At 39.1% G+C, this 25,899-nt stretch overlaps 1 protein-coding gene across 1 annotated transcript in view; it reads left to right on the plus strand.

Annotated features, from left to right (window-relative positions):
- Positions 1–3,688: 3,688 nt before the first annotated feature.
- The window catches only part of IL18RAP (interleukin 18 receptor accessory protein), a 30,393-nt gene continuing 8,182 nt past the window's right edge, over positions 3,689–25,899 (plus strand). Inside the window, 6 exon segments of the mRNA XM_003734685.6 lie at positions 3,689–4,109; positions 4,574–4,898; positions 4,992–5,175; positions 18,917–19,067; positions 22,947–23,012; positions 24,784–24,907. Coding sequence (XP_003734733.3) covers positions 4,040–4,109; positions 4,574–4,898; positions 4,992–5,175; positions 18,917–19,067; positions 22,947–23,012; positions 24,784–24,907 — 920 coding nt within the window. The 5' untranslated portion in view covers positions 3,689–4,039.

The raw sequence follows: 25,899 nt of genomic DNA on the forward strand, positions 1-25,899 counted from the left end.
AATACTGAAGTTCAGAAAGAGCCTAAGTGACTTAACTGGAGTCACACAATAAGTGAATTGCCATAACAGATTGCTCTATGTGTTTGTTCTGACTGCTCTGGAAGTGTTTATCATTTTTTAGAACACAGAATTTATTACTAATTATTCATTTGGCACTCTCTTAGGGTCAGGAGATACTATTGCTGGAACAGGGTCTCTGCTCTTCAGGAGCTCCCAGTCTAGGGACAGGACAAGGTGTAAGGAACAGCTGTCCTACAGCAGCATAGCTAAATCCTGAGCAAGTTGTTATACTGGACTCCTGTTATTAGCTGGCACTATTCCTGGAGAGACGCTGCGGGACTCAGAAAGACAAACTCAGTTCCTGCTGGCATGGAACTTACATTCTAGCTGGGGAGAAGTTTTAGGAATAAGAGAGTTTCAGACAATAATGTGTGCTAAGACAAAAGTCATTTAAAATGAGTAAGAAGAGAAATAGCTGCTGGCAAGGAGGGAGGAAGGGGCTTCTTTATCCAGGTGGTCAGGGAACGTCTCTCTGAGGAAGAAATCAGAGATAAGACACGAGAGAGCCAAACGCTACAGGGTTTGTCCATAGTGCTCCAGAATCCGTGCTTCATCACATGGGTGGCAGAAGCCAGTGACGGTTTGGGCATGGAAATGAAATGCTGAGGCTTGCTTCTTAAGAAGATATGGCTGGTGGTGGAGCTGGAGGACTGTTCTTTCAGAGACTTTGTGGACAAGGGAAAGGCAAGTGGGGAGACCACATCTTCAAAGGCTGATGCTGATCCACCTTGTTCCTTGACTGCAGTCCTTGTAAGAAGAGCTGTTAGTTATCAGCAGTGGGGATAACTCAGTGACCTTAACCCCTATCACTGGCTTTCTGCAAGGTGAGTTGCACAGAGCCCCTTTTCTTTCTCCCATCAACACGCCTCACCCTCAGCAGACAGCCAGATCAGCATCAGCAGCCAGGTGGTAGCATCCTGTACTGTCTGGCTCCACCTGGACAAAGTGGTCTGGGCAGACCTTCCTTGTCTCTCTGCATGGCTCTGCCTGCCTCCTATCTAAGATTAATCTCTCCATGGCATCAGGGACCCCATCTCTTCTGGCTTCCTGGGGGAAAGGAGTCCATGCACCCTGTCTTCACCCTCATTTGTGTTTGACCTCACTGGCCTGCTGATGCATTCCCCTCACAGTGAAATCCTGCCCAAGCTCTCTCATCTTCAGAAATGAGTGAACACTTCCTCCTGTCTTCCCTGCACCATGCAGCCTCTTTCCCTCTACTACACATTCCCTCCACTCCTCTCTCTCCACCCTGAAGCACTCCCTCATCTCACCCCAGCTGCACATGCTGAGTTTTTGGTAGCCAAACCAAGACACTTTGGTGGACACTTTTCAGTCCTTCTCATGTCCAACTCCTCTGCAGCTTCTGCCACTGGTGTCTAGTATCTCCTCCAAGCTTTCTCTGTCTGGATTGCTAAGGTGGTCTCTCAGCTCTGCTCCTTGTCTTCCTTTTAGGTTTGTCATTTGTTATTTTCCATTGGCCCTGGCCTACTCTGAAAGGCTGAGGTTTCTCAAGGAAGTTCATCTGGCCTCCCTTGTGGGGCAACAGACACTCCATGCTTGTTACAGATGCCCCGGGCACCCTCCAGCTGCTGAAATCCAGACCCTGTTCTGAGCCATCCCCCTCCCCACGCTGCTGCCCTGGGAATGCTCGGGTTGGATCTCCAAGATATTTCTTTTTATGTTTTTATTTTTTTGTGTGTCCTTCGAAGCTACTACAAGGATCTCCAAGATATTTCAAGTTCAGAGTTCTTGTTAGAGAAACATTAATTATTAACCATTAATTTATAATTATTGAAATTACTCTCGCCTCCTGTATCTAAGAATTGGAGTGTGTGTGTGTGTGTGTGTGTGTGTGTGTGTGTGTGTGTTGCAATATGGTTGGAGGTAAAGGATATTATAAAGTGAGATAAGCCAAGTGTTTATGAGAAAAGATGGAACTACCTGGAAAGAAACGTCCTGGGAAAGCTGGGGGTGGTGGAGATGTGGCTGTCAGACTGGCCAGAGAGCACAGGAAGAAGTGAAGAGAGAAACTTTCATAGCTAAATAGATGTCGGGAAGAGGGAGAGAGAGAGAGAGAGAGAGAGAGAGAGAGAGAGAGAGAGAGAGAGAGAGAGAGAGAGGCTGATTTTGTCAGCTGCCAAAACAGACAAACCAACCAACCCAGGGAAGTTGTGGAGAGACTTAAAGATTTTTAGAGAGGCCATATAATATTTAGGGGAGCTTTCTTTCTTTGCTTTTTTCCTTTCCTCTTTCTCTCCTTTCTTCCCTTTTCCTCTCCTTTCTTCCCCCCTCCTTCCCTTCCTCCATTCTTTCTTTACTTTCCTCTTGTTTTTTTTCTTTTCTGTCATCACTGGACTTCATTTCTTTCTTACACTTTGTTGTGATTGTTTATTTTCATGTTTATATTGACAAAGACTCTCTCCTTGGCCAAGCTTTAGTCTGGGTCCCTCGAGCCTTCTTCTTGGCTCGGCCTTAGTTTTGGCATCCCCTCCTATCTTTGGCCTGCCCAAATAGTCTTCAAAAAAATTCCTGCTAATTTTTCAGTGCACTCTTGATATCTGATGGCCCTGAATGTCTGAACAAGCTTACATTCACCACCCTTGATGTTTAAGTCCCTAACCTGACTTTAGCAAGAATCCTGTTAGGTCAGTTTACAGTTTAGCAAGGATCCCTGTGTCCTTATGTCACTCAGTGATTTTCTATCCACTGACCTTTACCTTGCGCTTTGTCCTTGGTGTATGGGCATTGAGTTTGATCTCTTTCCCCAAAAGTCTTTAGGCTGGTCTCGAACTACTGACCTCAAGCAATCTGTTTGTCTCAGCCTCCCAAAGTGCTGAGATTACAGGCACGATCCACTATGCCTGGTCCCCAAAAGTCTTGAATAAAGCCTTCCCTATGGTTTTAACCAGTGTCAGAATAATTGTATTTTTAATGATGTTCTTTATCCTGTAATAGACCCTTGAAAATAGTGACGATACTATTTATTTTTCCCCTCAGCACCCTTAAAGAACCTATGACAGTTTGGGAGTGTTTTCGGGGAATCTTTACGTTCAGGGGGAACTCACCTTTTTCCTATAACTTGAAGAGCTATACACAGGTTATTTTTATGTTAATGATAATACTTCAGAACTCTAAGAGACACAGATAAAACTGTTCTATAGCAAAATCCTTTTTCTTCCTACTCAAAACACATTTAAATGATAATTAAATATTTCCCACCCAGGATTCTTATCTTTCATTTCTCCTTAGTGGTTTGAAAAGTCCCATAACTAACCTATCAACAGAGGGAACACAAGTCCTTTGGACACAGCCTAGATATGATTCTCTGGAGGGGACCAGCTCCCCCTTTCATTTTTGAAAGGATTGATAGTGATGCCATCCAGTGACAATTTTCCCTCTTGTATTTGGGGCATAAAGGCAGGTGGCCTCTATTCTCTAATAGTACAGACTAGTGATGTCCAAACCTTCTCAAATTTTATCAATAGGAGCTATATCTCTAGCTTCCCTAACTGTGAAGAACCTGACATTTTTATTCAACTTGGGTTATTTTTTCAGGAAAAGTTAAACTTACCTCTTTCCAAATTACTCATGGAAATAAATGTGCTAGGTGAGAATATCAAAGAAAAAAGATTAATGAGGGGGAAATGCCATTAAAAGAACACTCTGTATAGAGCCTAGGCCCAAGGGATATCATGAGCTTGAGGCGATTTGTAAGAAATGACACCAGTGAAAAGATTGCTACATACCATTGGAAATACCCACGTAAGCTATGGGCACAAGAAAGCCGGTCTGGGTAGGGTCTGCCCTTTCGAAGTTTCCTGTATGGGTTTCAATTTGGTCACTGGCTCTGATTTCTTCATTTCCCATTTCTTCATTTGCAGAAATGAAAAGGATGCTCAAGAAACAGTTCTGCATCTCAAAACTCTATTCTGGCAACAGAATGAAGTTACTGGAGTGATGACAGGAACATGGGAGAACAATGCTCTATTTGGGCTGGATATTTCTTTCACTTGTCTCAGGAGAAAGAATTGAACAATTTAATATTTCAGGTAGGAGTTTTCACTTTTTATGTTAGCACTGTGAGTCTGTGGTCAAAGGTAAAATGAGGGATAACCTGATATATCAGCATCATGCCATGATAATACACAACCTTTCCATCCTGCTGTTAAAAAGGTAGTGAGAGGAGAATTATTAGGATGAACAGCTTTCAGCTGATACCAAGCATTGACAAGGTACCCATTACTGTAGTTGAGTGTTCAGTGAGAGCAGCTGAAGAGGGATAAGCCAGGGTTCTACCATCTTTTCCAGGAAACCGGAGCTGCTGCTGGTGATGCTGGAGTCTACTTGGTGGGGATTAAAACACGAACTTCTTTCTCCTACAAAATGGACAGTGAAGAAGAAAGACATATGAGGAAGCTTAGTCTCTTGTTAAATCAAGTACTATGTGTAAATAGAAGCTAGAGTTCTGCTTTCTAATATGTTTCCATGTTGTTCTATTTATTGTGATTTTCAGGTTGTTACACAAAAAAGTACATTTGGACATATTCTACAAGGAGTGAAGAAGAATTTGTCTTATTCTGTGATTTACCAAAGCAACAGAAATCATATTTCTGCCACAGAAGTCGACTCTCACCGACACAAGGCCCTGAGCACCTACCCTTCACTGGTAGTAAGGACCTATCTGATGTCCAATGGTACCGACAACCTTCGAATGGTGATCCATTAGAGGACATTAGGAAAAGCAATCCTCACATCATTCAGGAAAAATACACCCTTCGTTTTAGGACCCCAGGGGTGAATAATGCTGGATCATATATTTGTAAACCCAAGATGATTAAGTATGTTCCAAATGCATTTCTATCTGAAAACATTTCCAAATTCTCTATTATCTAGACAAAATCTATATTCACAGGATCTTGTTAATTTCCTAGGAGTTCCTATCATGTGGCCTGTTGTGTCAAAATGATTTTAGAAGTTAAGCCCCAGACAAATGCATCCTGTGAGAATTCTGCATCACATAAGCAAGACCTACTTCTTGGGAGTATTGGCTCCATTTCTTGCCCCAGTCTCAGCTGCCAACATGATGCACAAAGTCCAGAGGTAATCTGGTACCAGGTAAGAGTGAATTCTCTAAAATTAATATAAGAGCATTTTTTGAGATGGGGTCTTGCTCTGTCGCCCAGGCCAGAGTGCAGTGGCATGATCTTGGTTCACCGCAACTCCCGCCTCCGGGGTTAGAACAATTCTCGTGCCTCAGTCTCCTGAGTAGCTAGAACTACAGGCCTGCACCACCATGCCTGGCTAATTTTTTGTATTTTTAGTAGAGATAGGGTTTCACCATGTTGGCAAGGCTGGTCTCGAACTACTGACCTCAAGCAATCCGTCTGTCTCAAGGGAAGGATTTATTCATTGTTTTTATGGTATCATCTTCATGGCTTATTCACAGAAAAGCATGTTTGAGATCTTAGGTCTAGAGCTTCTCAAAAACCAGCCCTGTGCCTATTCAGGAGATCTGACTTTCTAAAATGATCATGTCCCCTGGGAAGCCACAGTGCTTGATATTTTAATTATTAAAACCATCCTTTTGATCAATAGCAGAAAAACTTACAAAATTCAAGTATATTACACGTGAGGTTAGACATAAGCCTACTAACATCTGCTAATGTAGGAGGAAAGGTTCATTCATTTTCACTGTCTTTGGAAAGCAATAGGCATTGCAAAGGGGAAGGGAGCACCCAAGACATAAGTCTTGAAGGATTTGTGAAAGATATTGGGGACTGGAATACATTCCCAAAAGGATCCTGAAGGACAGTTAGGACAAATCCTAGGTGGCCCTGAGTGACAGATGTCTTGCCCAGGTGAGATGCTGGGAAAGGAGCACAGTGTTAAGAGAAAAAGGGAACAAAGGCAAGTTTCAAAATGACTTTGAGCTATGAACCACATGTATGTAAACTCCGATAACAAAAGCACTTCGTATTTCCATCTTGTTCTATAGTTTTTCCGAGTGCTAGCCGATGAGTAAATGCTGCCTAACCATCTCCTCCAACAAAGCCTCCTGTCAGTTGTCTCTTGGGTGGTGGAATCCAGGAATAGAATGTAAATCGCTTCCGATGATTGCAAAAACTATTTGAAGTCCAATACTTTGTCTTCAAAATTATGCACAATTTTGCATTCAACCTCATCATATATATGTTTGTTAATATAAAAATATCACTTTAAACTGGTACTGATTAAAGTCAGAAAGATGAGTTATGTTTATGTAATGGTTTAAGGCACCCCAAATTTTCAGAATGCGAGTCTCCTGGGGCTACGGTTACCATGGTCTGAGGAGACATTTCCCTGCTCGATTCCTGAGACTCCATGCTAATAGGAGGACGGATGTTATCACATCCTTTACAGAAATAAACATACAGAGAGGATGAGTGGCATGGGTTATGGTCTCACTTCGAGTTTGATATGACACTGAAAGAATGCTGGTCTCAGGAAAATCCTAATTTCAGAAACATTCATTTCATAACTTCTAAAATAAGGTTAGTAACAAGAGCCAATAGTTTTGTTTGTTATTTTCAGTTGTCTCTCCAGAACAAAACTCCCTTTTGGTTCAGCATATCTGTCATCCAACATGGCAGCTGTTTTGTTGTCTTGGTGGGCTGTTCTTAGGCCAGTAAAGCAGTCTTGTCCCAGTTATTTCAGTTGAAATGTGTTTGACTTTTCAATGATCGTGCCCCTGAAGTGAAAGCTATGAATTTTTATTCTTCAGGTGAGCACAAGCCACATAATATTTGCCAGCTATCTGAAAATATTGCTTTTATAAACTAAACCCTAAAACTGTTTGACATTCACAAAAGGAGGCTTTGTTTCACTTCCCTGGGGCTTTGACTGCAAACATCAGCATGTGTTTAATGGTGAACAGACAGTCGCCCTAAGGATAGGCGAACAATGGCTGTTATTAAAATTGTACCTCTGATACAGATTTGGACAGGTCCTGGCTTTGTGAATTACACAAATGTGTGTGTTCACTTACACATACACATACATATACAGGCACATAGGAACCTGGAAATCACAGACCTTGTAGCAGTAGTACATTACTAAAAGTGATGGCATTAGGCAAGAAAAAAACATCCAATGCCTTTTCCTTCTTCTTGCTCAGCCCTAGGTTCTCAGGTGGTGGGTGAGTCACACCTATAACCCATCTCTGAACAGACGAAGCTGACACCGGCTGAGAAAATGTTTTCATGAAACATGGCTTTATGAAATTCAAACAAAACTGCTGAACAGGGATATACCCATCAGATATAGAGTATCCAACTGAAATAAATCCCTGGGCTTGGAGTTTGTGGAACATTCCACAATATTTTTAACTGGCAAATCAAAAAACAGGCTTGCAGATTGCTTTTAAAACTTTTTTTAACTTCTTTATTTTAAAATTATTTTTAAATAACAAATTATAATTATGTACATTTACAAGGTATGATGTGATGTTTTGATATAAGTATACAATGTGGAGTGAATGACAAAGCTAATTAATGAATCCCTCACCTTGCTTACTTATTTTTTGTGGCCAGGCATTTGAAACTTGCATTCTTAGTTATTTTGAAATGTGCAATACAATATTATTGGCTATGAAATATGTCTGAAAGTTTATTCCTCCTATCTATCTGAAACTTTGTACTCTTTGATCAGCATCTCCCCATTCACCCTCTTCTCCCCACCAACCAAGCCTCTGCTAATCATTATTTTACTCTTTATTGCTGTGAGTTCAACTTTTTAAGGTTCTACATATGAGTGAGATCATGCAGGATTTGTCTTTCTGTGCTTGGCTTATTTCATTTAGCATAGTCTTCCAAGTTCATTCATGTTGTACCAAATGATGGAATTTTCTTTTGTAGAGACAGAATAGTATTTCATTGTGTAAATGTGTCACATTTTTCTTTGTCTATTCATCTGTTGATGGACACTGAGATTGATTTCATATCTTGGCTATTGTGAACAGTGCTGCAGTAATCATAGGAGTGTAGATATCCCTTTGCCATATTGATTTCAATTTCTTTGGATATGTCCCCAAAACTGGGATCGCTGAATCATATGAAAGTTCTATTTTTAGTTTCTCTGATGAGCCTTCATAGAGTTTCCCATAATGGCTGTAGTAATTTACATTTCCACCAGCAATGTAAAACAGGTTAATTTTTTGATAAAAGCCACATGTGAGGTAATGTATCATTGTGGTTTCAATTTGTATTTCTCTAATGATTAGTGATACTTAGCATTTATTTATTTATTTATTTTTTACTGCATTTTAGGTTTTGGGGTACATGTGCAGAGCATGCAATACAGTTGCATAGGTACACACATGGCAGTGTGTTTTGTTTGCTTTCTCCCCTTCATCCACATTTGGTATTTCTCCCCAGGCAATCCCTCCCCACCTCCCCCTCCCACTGGCCCTCCCCTTTACCCCCTATAGACCCCAGTGTTTAGTACTCCCCTCTCTGTGTCCATGTGTTCTCATTTTTCATCACCCACCTATGAGTGAGAATATGCAGTGTTTCATTTTCTGTTCTTGTGTCAGTTTGCTGAGAATGATGTTCTCCAGATTCATCCATGTCCCTACAAACGACACGAACTCATCATTTCTGATTGCTGCATAATATTCCATGGTGTATATGTGCCACATTTTCCCAATCCAGTCTATCATCGATGGGCATTTGGGTTGATTCCAGGTCTTTGCTATTGTAAACAGTGCTGCAATGAACATTAGTGTGCATGTGTCCTTGTAGTAGAACGATTTATAGTCCTTTGCATATATACCCAGTAATGGGATTGCTGGGTCAAATGGAATTTCTATTTCTAAGGCCTTGAGGAATAGCCACACCGTCTTCCACAATGGTTGAACTAATTTACACTCCCACCAACAGTGTAAAAGTGTTCCTTTTTCTCCACATCCTCTCCAGCATCTGTTGTCTTCAGATTTTTTAATGATCGCCATTCTAACTGGCGTGAGATGGTATCTCAATGTGGTTTTGATTTGCATCTCTCTGATGACCAGTGTTTTTATATAGCTGTTGGCTATTTGCATGCTTTCTTTTGAGAAATTTTTTTTCAGATCTTTTGCCTATTTTTAAAATGGGCTATTTGTTTTCTTGCTGTTGCCGAGTTTGAGTTCCTTATATTTCCTGATGTTAACTCCTTATCAGATGTATGGCTTATAAATATTTTCCCCATTTGGTGGAGTGTCTCTTCACTCCATTAATTATTTCCTTTGCTACACAGAAGATTTTCAGTTTTATGCTATACATTTCTCTCTTTTTGGTTTTGTTGCCTGTGCTTTCAGGGTCATATCCAAAAAAATATTTGCCCATAACAATGCTGTAGAGCTTACCCACTATGCTGTCTTTTAGGAGTTCTACAACTTTAGATCTTGTGTTTAATTACTTAATGCATTTTGAGTTGATTGATTGTATGTGGCATGAGATACAATTTATTCTTTTCCCTGTAGATAACCAGTTTTCCTAACACCATTTATTGGAGAGATGATCCTTTCCCCATTTCATGCTTGTTCTTGGCATTTTTTTTTTAATTTATTAACCATAAATGTGTGGGTTTCTTTCTGAGCTTTCTATCCTATTCCATTTGTTGATGTGTCTGTTTTTATGCCAGTGCCATGCTGTTTTGGTTTAAGTGGCTTTGTAATATATTTTGAAATCAGGAAATGTGGAACAGTTACCTTTTTTTTTTTTGCTCAAGATCGTTTTTGTTATTTGGGGTCTTTTGTGGTTTCATGTGAATTTAAGGACAGTTTTCTTTTTGTATTCCTGTAAAAAATAATGACATTTTGATAGGGTTTGCATTGAATGTGTAGATTACTTTGAGTAGTAACAACATTTCCTCAATATTAATTCTTCCAATCTATAAACACAGGACACCTTTAGGTTTATTTCTGTTTTCTTCCATTCCTTTTGTCAGTATTTTAAATAATTTTCAGTATATAGGTCTTTTACTTTCTTGGTTAAATTTATTTCCAACTATTTTACTTTTTTGCTGCTATAGTAAGTTGCCTTGCTTTCTTAATTTCCTTTTCTGCAGATAGTTCATTATCAGTACATGGGAACACTAATGATTTTTATATGTTGATTTTATATTCTACAACTTTACTAACTTCATTTATCACTTCTAACAGTTTTTTTGCTGGAGTTTTTAGAGTTTTCTATAGATGAGATCATGTCATCAGCAAATAAAGACAATTGTACTTGTTTTGCTACTAATATTCTTCTTATTTCTTTCTCTTGCTTAATGGCTCTGGCTAGGACTTCCAGTACTATGAAGAAAACAGGTGGTTGAGAGTGCACATTCTTGATTGTTAATCTGATCTTAGAGGAAAAGATTTCAACTTTTCACAATTAAGTATGATGTTATCTATGGGTTTGTCATATATTGAGGTACATATATTGAATGTATTGAGGTACATTCCCACTATGTTTAATTGGTTGAGGGGTTTTATCATAAAAGGTGTTAAATTTTGTCAAGTGTTTTTTCTGCATCGATTGAGATAATCATATAGATTTTATCTTTCATTTTATTAATGTGGTCTATCATATTTATTGATTTGCACATGTTGAGTCATCCTTGCATCCCAGAGATATATCCTACTTGATCATGATTAATGATTCTGTTAAAGTATGATTAAATTTGGTTTGCTAATATTTTGTTGTGGATTTTTGCATCTGTATTTTTCAGGGATACTGGCTTGTAATTTTCTTGTAATTCTCTCTCTGACTTTGATATCAGAGTGATGCTGGCTTCATAAAATTAGCTTGGAAGTATTCCCACCACTTTGTTTGTTTTAAAGAGTTTGAGAAATATTGGTATTAGTTCTTCTTTAAATGTTTAGTAGAATGCAACAGTGAAACTATCTGGAATGGAATTTTCCTTAATGGAAGATGTCTTATTACTGATTCAGTCTCCTTATTCATTACTGGTCTGTTTAGATTTTCTATTTCTTTATAATCCAATATTGGTAAGTTGTATATGCCTAGGAATATATCTGGTTCTTTTAGATTATTCGTTTTATTGGCATATAATTGTTCATAGGAGTTTCTTAAAATTCTTTGTATTTTTGTGATATTGGTTGTAAAGTCTCCTCTTTTGTCTGATTTTATCTATTTGAGTTTTCTCTTTTTTCTTAGTCTAGCTAAGAGTATTGATCCTCTTTTTGGCTTTTTCAATACTCCAACTCTTAGTTTTATTCATTTCTTCTTACTGTTTTTCCAATCTGTATTTCATTTATTTCTCCTTCGATCTTTGTTATTTCCTTTCTTCTGCAAACTTTGGGCTTAATTTTTTACCCTTTTTGGCTCAAGCCTGTAATCCCAGCACTTTGGGAGGCCGAGGCGGGTGAATCACGAGGTCAAGAGATCGACACCATCCTGGTCAACATGGTGAAACCCCGTCTCTACTAAAACTACAAAAAATCAGCTGGGCATGGTGGGGCATGCCTGCAATCCCAGCTACTCAGGAGGCTGAGGCGGGAGAATTGCCTGAACCCAGGAGGCGGAGTTTGCAGTGAGCTGAGATCGCACCATTGCACTACAGCCTGGGTAACAAGAGCGAAACTCCATCTCAAATAAATAAATAAATAAATAAAATTTTTTACCCTTTTTCTAGCATCGTTAAGTGTATCATTAGATTGTTTATTTGAAATCTTTCCTCTCTTTTGTTACAGGCATTCATTGCTATAAATTTCCCTCAGAAATGCTTTTGCTGCATCCCACATGTTTCAGTACATCATATTTTCATTTTTGTTTGTCTCAAGATATTTTTTAACTTCCTTTTTATTTTCTCTTTATCCCATTTGTTGTTTAGGAGCATTTTGTTTCATTTCTGCATATGTGCATATTTCCCAAGATATTTTCTATTTTTAGATTTCTACTTTTATGCCTTTGTGACCCAATTTTCTTAAAATTGTTAAGATTTATCTTGTAGCTGAACATATCTTTTCTGGGAAATGTTCTGTGTGTACTTGAGAAGGATGTGTATTTGGCTGCTGTTGGATAGAATGTTCTCTATATGTCTGTTGAGTCATTTGGTCAAAAGCATAATTCAAGGTCAATTTTCGAAGTTTTTTTTTATTTTATTTAATGACCTGTCCATGGTTGAAATTAAGGTATTGAGTTTCCTCACTATTATTGCATTGCAGTCTATCTCTTTCTTCATTTAATAATTGCCTTATATACATATATGCTGTAGTGTTGAGTACCTATGTATCTTCAATTGTTTTATCCTCTTAGTGAATGGACTCTTTATCATTATACAATGGTCTTTCTTGTCTCTTTTTATAGCTTTTGACTGAAAGTCTATTTTGTCTGATATAAGTAGAGCTATCCCTGCTCTCTGTTGGTTTTCATTTGCATGGAATATCTTTTTCCATCCTTTCCCTTCTAGTCTATATGTGTCCTTACTAGTGAATCTTTTGAAGGGAGCATATGGCTGAATTTTTGAAAACCCATTTAGCCTTTATACGTCTCTTGATTGGAGACATATTGTAAATGGTTTGATTAATCCATTTATATTCAAGGTAATTATTGCTAGATAAGCACATGCTATTGCCATTTTGCAATTTATTTTCTATGCGTTTTTTAGGTTTTCTTGTTACTTTTTCATGTTAGTATTTTCATTCATGTTTTGATGGTTATCTTTGGTGGTGTGCTTTGAATCTTTTATTTTTATATTTTGTGAAACTACTACATGTTTTTGTTTTGTGGTTGCCATGAGGCTTCCATAAAACACTTTATCTTGATAACAGGCTATTTATAACAGCTTTGCTTGGTTGGCAGGTTTTTGTTTTGTTTTGTTTTTTTCCTTCAGCACTGAATATATCATAACACTCTCTCCTGGCCTAAAGCGTTTCTGCTGAGAAATCCACTGAGAGCAATATTGGGACTTTCTCGAATATGGTATGTTTCTCATATTTTGCTACTTTCACTATTCTTTCTTCTTGTTTGAATTTTTGACAATTTGATTATGATGTATCTTGGTAAAACCCTTTTGGGTTGGTTGAATTGATTGGCAATATCTGAGTTTCCTATGCATGAATATTGTCTTTCCTTAGATTTGGGAAATTTTCAGCCAATATTTCCTTAATTATGCTTTCTTCCTTCTTTTTTCTTCCATCTTCTAAAATTCCTATTACGTGAATCTGGGTTCTCTTGAAGGTGTTCCATAACTTCCACAAGCCTTTTGTATTCTTTTTCCTTTTTGCTCCTCTGACTGGATAATTTCAAATGTCATCTTTGATATCACTGAGGCTTTCTTCTGCTTAATCAAATCTGCTGTTAATATTATAGTTCAGGTATTACATTCTTTATCTCTAGGGTTTCTTTATTTTTCAAATACCTACACTTCAAGTAGAAGGATTTCTATTTACATTTTTTTCCTATTTTTCTTTTAAACTTTTCACTTTGTTTGTGAATTGTTTTTAAAATTTATTTTAATTTCTATACATATTTCCTTGGAGTTCCCTAAACTCTCTTAAGAGGATTATTCTGGAGTTTTGTCAGTCATTTCTTAGATCTTTACTTCTTCAGATTTCATTACAGTAGCTTTATCAGTTTCCTTTGGTGGTGTCCTTTTTCCTTGATTTTTCGTCATCATCAGTCCTTGCATTGGTGCCTGTGCAACTAGGGAAGCAGCCACCTCTTTTGGTCTTTGTAGGTGTTCTTCGGTGGTAGTAGACCTTCACTATTTAGTCTAGTCTGGAATTCCAGATGGGCTAGTTGGTGGCAATTCCAGATAAGCAGACTTCGGTGCTGAGTTTTCTAGTTGGGCTTGGCTGTTTTCTGTGCTCTGAGGTCAAATGAAACTGCTTGCTGTGCTTCGTGTTCCTTTCTGAACTCTATGGTCAGGCTGAGTCGCTGGCTGGGCTCTGTGATTGCCTCTGATGAGATAAAGTTGCAGACTTGTCTTCCCAAATAGTCTGGAACTTTGCCTGATCAGAATTAGTCACAGAGCAATACCCTTACGTCTTTCATTCATCCACAACATGAAGATATTGCTTAATTAACTAAAAGGGCACTCAAATTCCCTACATCTGGCTGAGAAATATTGTTGTTAGAATGTGTAGTTGGGCAGAACAACATGCTAGTCTCTGAGGCAAAGTGAGTTCTCTGGGGTTGCTGCTCAGCAATTTGGGATGGGCAGGGGCAGAAGCTAGGCTGCACATATGTGTGTGGGCTTGGTCTTGCCTCTGGGACAGGGATAACCTTAAGCAGAGCATTGAGGCTTGATTGGGTTTCCACTCACCTTCTGGGCCTGGATGAGGCCAGCTGCCCCCTCTGCAGGTAATTGCTGACCTGCACTGGCCTCTTGGCCTAAGGAAGACTGTGGGAAAGTGCTGGGGTCCAGCTTGGAGATTAAATTATATTAATCAGTAATTAATAATATAATCACAATAATTATATTAATTAACATATTTAATGACTGAAAAGTCAGAATCAAAGTGAGTTATTATTTTTCTACTAACTTTTTCTATATATTTTTCTGGTTTGAGAAATGTAATGAAAAAATGGCATTTGCATAAACGGACTTCATCTTAAATAAATAATAGTTACGTTTAATGTAACAGCATTTTTATGATTTTCAGTTAAGCAAATCCTTGCAACAAGTCAAAATTATAATGAAGGGCAGTAGGAAAGTCTCTTCTGTACTGGTCTAGGGCCCCCGAGTTATGAGTTTTGACAACATTGCTGTGATCTACTGTTAGTAGGACTTGTACCTTGAGTGACATTTCCATTGGTAGTTTAAGACAATCTCACTCATGCCACATTATCTTGCCACACTTCTGACATGGCTGCTGGACTGCTTTTAAGCCCGATGTTGCATGGAAGGTTTTTGTTTGTATTAGAGATAGGATCTCATTCTGCTGCCTAGGCTGGAGTGCAGTGGTATAATCACAGCTCACTGCCGTCTTGGAATTTGGGCTCAAGTTATCCTCCAGCCTCAGCATCTCAAGTAGTTGGGACTACAGGAACACACCACTGCACCCAGCTAATTTGATTTTTTTTTTTTTTTTTTTTTTTTTTTTGTAGAGAAGGGGTTTTGCTATATTGCTCAGGCTGGTTTCAAACTTATGATTTCAATCAATCCCCCTGCCTTTGCCTTCCAAAATGCTGGGATTACAGGTGTGAGCCATCATGCCAACCACAAAGAAGTTATTTTTATTTTTTTTTGGAGATGGAGTCTTTCTCTCTGTCACACAGGCTGGAGTGCAATGGAGTAATCTTGGGTCACTTCAATCTCCACCTCCCAGGTTCAAGTGATTCTCATGCCTCAGCCTCTCAAGTAGCTGGGACTACAGGTGTGCACCACCACACCCAGCTAATTTTTGTATTTTTAGTAGAGCTGGGGTTTCACCATGTTGACCAGGCTGGTCTCGAGCTCCTGACCTCAGGTGATCCCCCGGCATCGGTGTCCCAAAGTCCTGGGATTACAGGTGTGAGCCCAACCACAGGGACGTTTGGTACCTATACCTGATACTTCTCATTTCCCAGTTCTTATAACTGGCACCTGTTGGCACCCTGTGGGCCTAGCACTGTGAAGATTTGCTGAGCATGGTGAGACTGGGTAGATCCAAAGATTAATGCATTTCTAAATTGAGAAGAAGCTAATTTAATGTGTTTCTAAATAGGAAGAAGATAATTTATTATATTTTTCAAAACTGTTTCAGGGTTGATACATTGGCCCATCTGATTATTCTCACTATTAACATTTCAGAACTCTGAGGATCTGGATAGCTTTCTAACACATGTTCAAAACAATCATCTATATGCTGTCTAACCAACACTGAAACAGAAGAAACATTTCCTTCCTTGTTCAGAATAGAATATTGCCACAGCTCACAATTGTTTTAGCTTTGGGACAGCCCCATTGTAAGGTTGATTTATTCTCAGTTGGCAGGCAAGCTGTTTCACAAAAATGGAAATCAAGCCAGCTCTCTCTATTTTTTTGTTTATAGAGTAGAATTTGTAACTTATGTTCATGATTTTATACTTATTTCTGTTAAAGATAATTTGTTGTTTTTAGCTCATTCTACATGTCAAGAGGTTGGAATTCTGATTTTGAATGCTGACATATTAGACATCACATGCAGGTTTGTGAGGCATGTAGATGAGATCTGCATGCACGATATGTTCTCACTCAAGCCCCTGCTAAAACTACCAACCAGGCTAGCACCATGAAATAGCACCAGAAACAGTGTTGTGCTATTGACTCCAGATTGATCCTTCTAGTTACATATAATCCATTCATCCACAACACAAGGATGTTGCTTAATTAACTAAAAGGGCACTCAAAAGTCCTACATCTGATCATTCAGATCACAATGTACCTTTTGTTTAACAGAGAGATCATGAGAATATTTTCCAAATGACTCACGGTAGTGAAGATACTCTGTGTCTGTTGTATTCCTCTGAACTTCTAGTCTATTTAACTATGGACAATGAAATTACGTTTATATGATTGTTGTTAGCAAATGCAAGCTGGTTATTAACCATCACTTCCTTCTCTAAGGGTTCATAAACCATCTGTTAAATAATTAATTCAAGACCTTCACTAGAAATTGACATCCAGCCCATTATCAATCATTTCCATAATATACTCTATTCCCGTTAAAAGATAAATATTAGTAAAAAAAATCTATCAATAGAATGTTGCTAGTTGAAAATGGGGCAAGAGACTGCAACTACACTTAGCTGAAAAGAGCATCACAGGCAACAGAAACAGAAAAACAAAAAGTATATTTAGTGAATGGTCACACTGAGCAGCTCACTGTGATGAGAGCTGAGAGTTCTTGAGTGGTTTAATTAAGACAAGAATGGAAATAAAGTCTGTGGATTTCTCATGATGGTTATTGGAACCTTGTTGATGTGTTTGAACTTTACAGGTGTGAGTCCTGATCCAGGACAGTACAGAAAGAAGTAGAAACAGAAAGAAGGTGGCAGATGCTAGTGATATTTTCATGTAATAAAATGAAAGATTAAAAGAATTGACTAGGAGTGTGTGTAAAATAGATGAGTAGACTATTTGGCATCTTTCTGGCTCAACACATATTCACAGTATTTACCAAGTTGGAGACAGTAGTGGTAAATTCAAGTAGGAGCAGGAAAGCGGCGATGAATACAGACCTGGACAAAATGAGTCTATGATAGGGAACACTGTCTATGATAGGGAACACTAAAATGGACATGAAAACCTGAAATGCACCAGGGAGGATGGGCCAGGGAGTATGAGGCTAGAAATGCAGATCTTTGGAGGCCTCCCAGACTAGGTAGTGGAAGCCCAGCAAGGAGCTCTACTGTGTTACCAAGTCCAGGAAGCACCATTGCCATAGAATAACACAGTGTGCAGGATGCTCAGCAGCTGTGCTGACTGGTAGTATAATAAATTGATAAGACTGCAGTATAATATTATAATATCTACCCCTAGGAGTAAGAATAACTGTGTTCTTCTCCCTGCTTCTTTAAAAGTCCTTTGCAGTGTCTTCCTTTTTTTTTTCATGCCTCCATTCTTTTGAGGACTTACTGATACTATTCATCCAGATACACGCTGGTGGATGTTCCTGCTTCCATATTCTGTTCATGACTGCTCACATATGAGAAAAAGAAAGCGTTCCCTGTGCAGCTGCATTAGCCTCTCTTTGTCCTATGAGGATGACCTGTAATTGTATTATTAGAATGGGTTTCCCATCATCCTCGGCATAAATTGCTTCTCCCTAATTTCTTTTCTTTGATGTTTCCTCTATGCTCCATATCATAATGTCTTAATGATACATACTAAGCCTCACTTACCTTTCTATGGATAAAAAAGATATGTTATTCCCCATCCTCCCTGGTGGCTTAGGTGGGTCTTAGTGACAGCTCTATGTCCTCTGTCTATACATGTTCTCATGTGATTTACACCTTCCCCCAGAGTCTGATCTTTGTATGCTCTCACTGTGTGCTCTGAAGTTTTATCTTTGAATTTCCCTCTATGTTTTCAAACTTTCTTTTGAAAAGTTCTTATTCTTAGGATCACCTGGTACACATTTGGCCTTCTCTGCCACCACCTCGTGGCCTCGTTTTGCTTCCTGCCCACAGAGGCCCTTCTCTGGCCAGTCTGCCCCCACCCTTAGTCTCCTTTCTAGCCTGCTGTAAATTCCTTCCTGGCCCACAGAAAACACACCAGAGATGTGGCACAGGGGAATCCCAGCTTCTACCAGTAGACAGGCAAAGTGGAAGGGAAATTCCTCAATCTCAACATGAAACTCAACCAGAAAAAATGAGGTTGATTCTCAGTGCTCTCACTTACCAGCTTTGTCAGAGAGAAAAAAGCCACTCACATTCCAGAACCTCTGCTTATATAATATATAAAGTATTTATTTATAAGTATATATCTTTTATATAAGTAAATATAGACAATATATGTTTTGTAGATACATATATACATGCCTGTACACACACACATATTAAAAAAAATTCATTTTGGTATCAGCCCTTAGAACACTACAGGTCTTCTAGAATGTTCTCAGGGCTCCAAGTCATGCATGCTCTGGGAAGTCCTATTTTAAATAGCTCTTCAGGGGCTGATCAGGTTTGGAGGTTTGACTGTCTCATCTCTACACGCAATGCAATTATATTAAAAAATGCCTCTTGTTTCAAATTTACAAGTACAGTTTTTCAACACAATGTCTTCATAGCTTGTGGGATACCCTTATCTCAGATTGACCTTCTTCCTCCCTGTTCAAATTTGTAAGATTTTTCTGTAGGTATGTAATTCATGAAGTTTTTCTATGGCAAAAATTATCTGGTTAAAATCTTTTTTGGATTAGAATGGAACCCTCCTCCCTAAGGAAAGGAGCAACCAACTCACAGTGGATGAAGTTTATGACTATCACCAGGGCAGATATGTGTGTGATTACACGCTGTCGGATACCGCGAGTTCATGGACAGTCAGAGCTGTGGTTCAAGTGAGAACCGTTGGTAAGTGAGATTTTTGTCTCAAGATCTGAGATCTGAGCACCAAATTAAAATTATCTTCTTTTGGCTTAGTTAATTTTTCCTCTTAGGGAAAAAAAGAGTCATATACTTATAATCATGGAAAATCTTTAATGTGGGCAAACATCAAGGTTGCCATCCCCCAGGAAGGCTAAGTTCTGAAACAGATTCAAATTCTCACAAGTTGGGTTGTCCATGAGTATGCCCCTGAATTGCTTTTGTAATACATTTAAAAAATGTATTAAACATTTCACACAGAGAAATATTGCCATCCATGTACCTATCACCAGTTTTAACTGTGTTACCATTTTCCCACATACTTAAAATCATACTTTTTTTTTAAAGAAACAAAATATTGGAAGAACAACTTGTGGTCTATGACTCCATTCCCTTCCAAGCCTTTGCTTCCGCAGTATAGTCACATCTTATCACTGATGTCATTTCCGTTTATGTTTTTATGTTTTTTCTACATATGTATGCATCTATTGACAAAATAGAATATTGTTTTGAGTTATGAAATGTGTTTTGTATCATAAACACATAGTATTATACTAAATTATTGGTTTGCCAATTTATACCTCCATTAGCAGTAAATTCCCTCTATTCCCAAGTAATACTTGGTGTTATCAAACTTTATGACTGATGTTGTGGAGTTTCATTTTTGTTTGTTTGTTTTCTACTCCACAGTATACTTCCCTGACTAATAAGAGGTTGAACATCTTGCTATATGTTTTTTGGTTCGTTGGCTTTCTTCCATGGCTTGTCTACTTTTACCTAGGGTCATTCTTACTAGATCTGCAAGTATCAGCTTGAATCAACTAGGTGATAGCATTAATTGAAATGTGGTCTGAGGAGTCAAAACATAAGAGAGCCAGTCACTCATGCTTTGTATCAAAGAGCTACAGAGTGGTTGATGTTGTTCTTAGTTATTAATCTTCTTCTTTCGTTACAAGATACAAACCACATGGAGCACCCCATGATCAAGTGAAACTCTCCTGCTTACTTCCTGGCCCTTGCACCCTCTATCACTTCAGAATCATTTTTTATTACTTTAGATTAGATCTTACATAGATTAGATGTCATTTTCTATTATTACATTGCTCCTTGAAAGATGTTGGAATGTGAAAAACCCACTTGCACCACTTTTCCCCTGCAAGCGATGTGTAATTGTTCTTTAATTCAGCCATAACTCAGCCCAAGTTCTCAATGGCATAATCTGCTTTTCTCTCACCCAAGGGACACCTTGCAACACCTGTTGCCTCTATTTCAGTCAAGCCCTCTCTGCCATCATTACTGTCTTCCTCACTTAGCCATTCATTCTCGCATTTATTCATTTTCACACAAATATGTACTGAACACCTAACATATGTCAGGCTTGGAGCTAAGACTGCAAGGATGAGGGCCCAGATGCTTTATCTGACTCCAAGAACTTTCTGTTTTGGTAAGAAGACAAAGATGAAGCAGGTTATCACAATACAGTGCAGCTAGAGAAAGGAACACTATGGGCACATGGAAGGCCCACCAGATCCAACCTGGGGAAGCCCAGTCCAAGGGAGAAAAGAGAAATGAGGACACACCAGCTCAGTAAGGGTAGGGGAGCTTCCAATCTAGACCAAGGCAGCAGCACAGGTGATGTCCAGGAGATGAAGGAGAGCATCTGGGAGCAGGACTGACAACACACTCTTCTAATATGTGTGAGGTTTAATGAAGGAACAAGGGGGAGGTATTGAGGGTTTTAAGTGGGAGAATGTAATGAATAAATTCGTATTCAAGATAGATCACTTTGTTTGCTGGGCTAGAAGTGGGAGGAACGGAGGCAGGGAGAAGGATGAGGAAGTTCTGTGGTCAAGCAGGCAGTTGCTGACGGGAATCTGAACTAAGGAGTGGTAAAGGGAATGGAGATAATTAGATGACTGTGAAAATATTTAGGAGGTAGATGTAAAGGATTTGGTGTTTGGGAGCAAGGATGAGGGAAAGCAGGAGCCATGGATGCAAGCCAGGCTTTGAGCTGGTCAAGGAGGCAATGTGCTGACAAGAGCACATCGATATGAAGGATGACAACAGGCACAGTCTTGGAGCAGCAGGCTTGACTCATGGTTAAACTGCTTGTGCTGTGAATAGACCTAGAAGAGGCGACGAGAAGTGGCTGGGCTTTTGTAATTCAACAGAGCAGGCTGCTGGATTTCAAGTAGAAGGTAGGAGAAAGAGAACAATCAAGCGTGTTTTTGTTTTCTGCCCTGGATAAGTTAGTGAATGGTGGTACCATTTAATGAGACTGAAATGGCTGAAGGAAAAGAGCATTTGAAGAGGAAATTAAGTAATAGGCTTAAAAGGACTTTTAGCCATCCAAATCATGATAACAAGTAGGCATTTGGATAATCCAGTCTGGAGAAGTTAGGGCTGGAGATGTGAATGTGAAGATAGTCAATTTTTACATGATATCTGAAGCCAAAGAGCTGAATGAGATCACCTAGGAAGTGGGCATAGAGACAGAAGGTCCTAGAGCCGAACTCAGGAATATTTCAATGCTTGAGGAGGTGGAGAAGAGGAAGATCCTTAAAGGGGATGGAAACATACATCTGCAAGTGAATATCAGTAGAAGGATGGAGAGAAGAGCAACAGAGGAAGTGAAACTGATGATGTAGGAGAGACATAATCTCAAGCATCAAGACCTTTCACAGGGAAGAGGACTAGAGAATAAACTTACTACCCAGGGGAATCAAGAGGAGTGAAAGAACACTAAGAGAGAACTAATAGTCAAAAGAGATATAGAGGAAGGGAAAGACACAGAGAAGTGAATATAGAAGTTGAAGGTAAGCAGCAGAGTAAGAGAACATGGAACCAAAAGAAGAGAGGGTTTCAAAGAGAGCATGGCCAACAGTGTCCAATGCTGATAAGAGGGAAAGTAAATTAAAAACTTGATAATGCCCAGTGGATTTAGGTGCATGGGTGTCATTAGTGAACTTGGCTAAAGCAATTTCAGTGGAGTAATGGTGGCAGAAATCAGGTTCCATGGGAGGTGAGGGGATGGAGGGAATGGGCACATAGAACTACTTTTCAAGAATTTGGCTGGGAAGGAAGGAGAATGAGTAAGGCTGGGATGTGAGGCAGGGTGTGTTTTCTCTTTTTAAGGATGATGAGACTGAGCATGAATAAATGCAATGAGAAGAAGCCCAGAGAAAGAGAGGGAGAGAAAGAGTCAGCGAGAGAGAGAGAAGTTAAATATACAGGACCAAGATGGTGCAAAGGAGAGGAGGCCTTTGAGAATTAAGAGTGGATGGTGCCAACAAAAAAGACCCTGAATTTTCTTTTATCCAGAAAAAGAGACACCTTCACGAGGAACTTTGACAGTGGAGGCATATTTGAAAGTTTGTGGCAAGAAGTTGAAGGATAAAATTGTTAATTAAGGACTGAACTCTTCTTTATTTTGAAATAAATCGTGAGTTTAAGGATGGAGGGGTGGACTCAGACATGCTTGACTTTCACAGTTTCTCGGGTGGATTCTCCTTTCAGTTGGATTACTCAGCCAGATGGTACCACAAAGAAATCTTGTAGGAAAAGACAGAGATAGGGGCTAAGTCTCCAAGGGGCAGGATCAGTGTGAAAGAAAATGCACACAGGCATATATGGATCAATTAACGGCTAATGTTGTACCAGCACCCACAACTCAATGTAGCAGTCATTTTAGGGGGCAAGATTTTTACATGGAAACCATAATTCCTAAATTTACAGATCATGAGTAAATGAGCTTGAAGACAGAGCTCCAAGACATTTAGCTGAAAGTGTGGCTGGGCGTGCAAATCTTCATCAAGCAGGCCCTCAGACTTCTCAATGCAAACGGTAATCTTTGTTTTCATCTTTCAGTCGCAGACACTAAACTCAAACCAGATATTCTGGATCCCATCGAGAGCACACTGGAGGTAGAACTTGGTAAGCTGGGTATCATTACATCACCTTTGAATGAAATTGTAATGCTGGGAGCAGGTCTAAGTGGGACAGAAGGAAAAGAACATTGGGATTTCCAGTCAAACAGAATTGAGTTTGAATCTTAACTCAGCCATTGACTAGTTTTGTGACCTTGGACAGTTACTTTGCCCTTTAAGCCTCAGTATTTAAATCTGCAAATCGGTACCATAAAAATGACCCTAAAAGATTATATGGCAGGCCTGGCACAGTAGCTCACGCCTGTAATCCCACCACTTTGGGAGGCTGAGGTGGGCAGATCACCTGAGGTCAGGAGGAGTTCAGACCAGCCTGGCCAATATGGTGAAACCCTGTCTCTACTAAAACCACAAAAATTAGCCAGGTGTGGTGGTGGGTGCCTGTAATCCCAGCTACTCAGGAGGATGAGGCAGGAGAATCACTTGAACCTGGAAGGCAGAGGTTACAGTGAGCCAAGATCACACCATTGCCATCCATCCTGGCTGAGAGAACGAGACTCTATCTCAAAGAAAAAAATTAAAACATTATATTGAGAAGTAACGGGACAATGTATGTTGAGCGGCTGGAGGGTAAAACATGATCAATAGATTTTATACTTACCCCAGGAACAGGTGGTTTTGTGTATGTTGGTTAGGTCTATCAGTTATGACTATAAATTCACCAACATGAGTAACATTAACTCTTATGAATATGACATTTAGTCTGGCATTTAAGATAATTGTAGTGGAATTCTACAACCCTTGCCCAAACAATTTGTGTTGCAAAGTAGTGTCTCCTTGGGGGTTGAGGAGAGATTGACTTCCCTGCGGTCTCCTTTTATTTTGTCGACTTCAATAACATCTATGTCTTTCTACACAGACAAATAAGAATTGCTGTATGTAAAATAATATGCTGTTTTTCTTTTAATAATATTTTCTAAAATGCTACTAAAAGATGTATTATTTTAGAAAGAAATGTAAACATGTTATAAGATCACTAGGTGGCAGTAGTGGCGTGTCCTGACTCTAGAAATAGCACCAGCTGTATGGTCAACAACACGAAAACGGAAGGAAGGGGGAAAGAAGGGAGGGGGAAATTAAATTAATTCGAACAGTTAAGTCACATATATATTAGTGAATTATAAGGTATTACTGGTGGAAAAACATTGAGGTGCAAAGATGAGTTTTCAAACAGAGCTCCTAAACGTTTCATGGTTAAATATTATTTTTGAGGTAGGAATATCTGGATATGGGGAAAAAAAATGGGTAGAAAGAAGTTAGTCTCATAATATACATGCCCATTCATAGTGAATTGTTCAGAAAAATAGCATAATATAAATATAATTTCTTATTTAAACCACGTGCTACAATAACATTATTTTTACTTAATAAACATATTGGATAGTAAGATTTTCTTTAGGGACACACCTTGTACTTCAGCAGGTGTAGGAGAGTGGGCTGATCTCAGAAACTCCTCATTTTCTTAGTGTCTCTCTCAGTCCTCGTAAGGACCCTTAGTGATATAGTCACGCTCATCTTCATTTTAAGAACATATGGTTATATGGTTGAGATAGAAGGATTGCCCATTAGAACAAACATAACTGGTTTCATGTGTTCCTGAATGAAAGATGTGTAGACATTTCACTATTTCTGGCACACGTATTCTACCTGCAAACCTGACTGCATCAGAAAACAGCTCCTGGCCACATCTTCCTTCCAGTCATAGGACAAAGTGTTCTCACGAGCTTCCTTCTTGTTTTCTCTGGCCTCTTCATTTTCAGGAAAGCCTTTAAATATTAGCTGCAAAGCACTATTTGGCTTTGAAAGGGTCTCTAAACCTGTCATAAAATGGTACATCAAAGATTCTGACCTAGAGCGGGAAGTCTCAGTACCTGAGGCGAAAAGGTAAGAAAAAAACTCACAGATTCTGTTCTCTACGATTCAGAAGAGATGCTTTTACCTTTAGAAACTTCTGAAATATGCAGTTGATGGTATAGCCACGAGCACCGACTAGTGGTGAAAATAAAAGTACAGAAATGCAAGGTGCAAAAGGCCATGGAATGAAATATGTAAGTTGTTTTAAACCTCAATTTGTTGAAACAGTTTGACGTGGCTGCTCTCAAAGTCAGGCTATTGAGCAGACAGATGTACTAATCCAATTACTTGGAGATAAGTAACACGTCCAAAAAGTGGGAGGAAATGCTGCCTGCCCTCATTCCGCGTTTCACCCAGGTCGCCCATGCAGAGCATGGCAGGTCTGGGGATCCAGATGTGTGGGGTAATGAACACTCTGGGAAACATCCAGGGGAAAAGGCATCATAATAAGAAGTCTGACAAAAATATGTAAAGTGAGGAACAGCTGAAGCAACTTAGCTCAGAAAAAGAGGCTCAGAGGAGGGCTCTCTGTCTTGAAACCCTTGGGAGCTAGTACGTTGTTTCCGAAATTAGACTTGGTTTGTTGCTCTCTGGAGCACAGAACCCGGATCAGTGGTAAGAATTTATCAGTAAGAGATTTGGGCCAGTAGAAAACCTTAGATATATGGAGCTATCCAATCACAAGAAAAGTTGATCTCCAGTCAGGCCTGGATCCAATGATGTCCAATCAGACATGTCTCTAAAGGACACATTCCCTGATTTTTCAAAGATCTGACCCAGAGTAAGAGTTTATAGATTAAGTACCATCTTCTGATATTGAACATATATCAATGAGCAAATGCAGTATCATTTTGAAAAAGTGTACATCATTACAAAAAAGTAAAGAACAGATTTGGTCACAACAATAAAATTTAGCAAGACTTTCTAAGATCAAAAAGGTCATTGAGGCCCATCTTAAGATGTTACTGCATTAGAGTTCATAGTAGGAGAGTGTAGTCAAGAAGGTATAGTTTGACATCATG

Source organism: Callithrix jacchus, chromosome 14 (genome assembly GCF_049354715.1).
Source record: "Callithrix jacchus isolate 240 chromosome 14, calJac240_pri, whole genome shotgun sequence".
In the NCBI taxonomy this organism is placed as follows: Eukaryota; Metazoa; Chordata; class Mammalia; order Primates; family Cebidae; genus Callithrix; species Callithrix jacchus.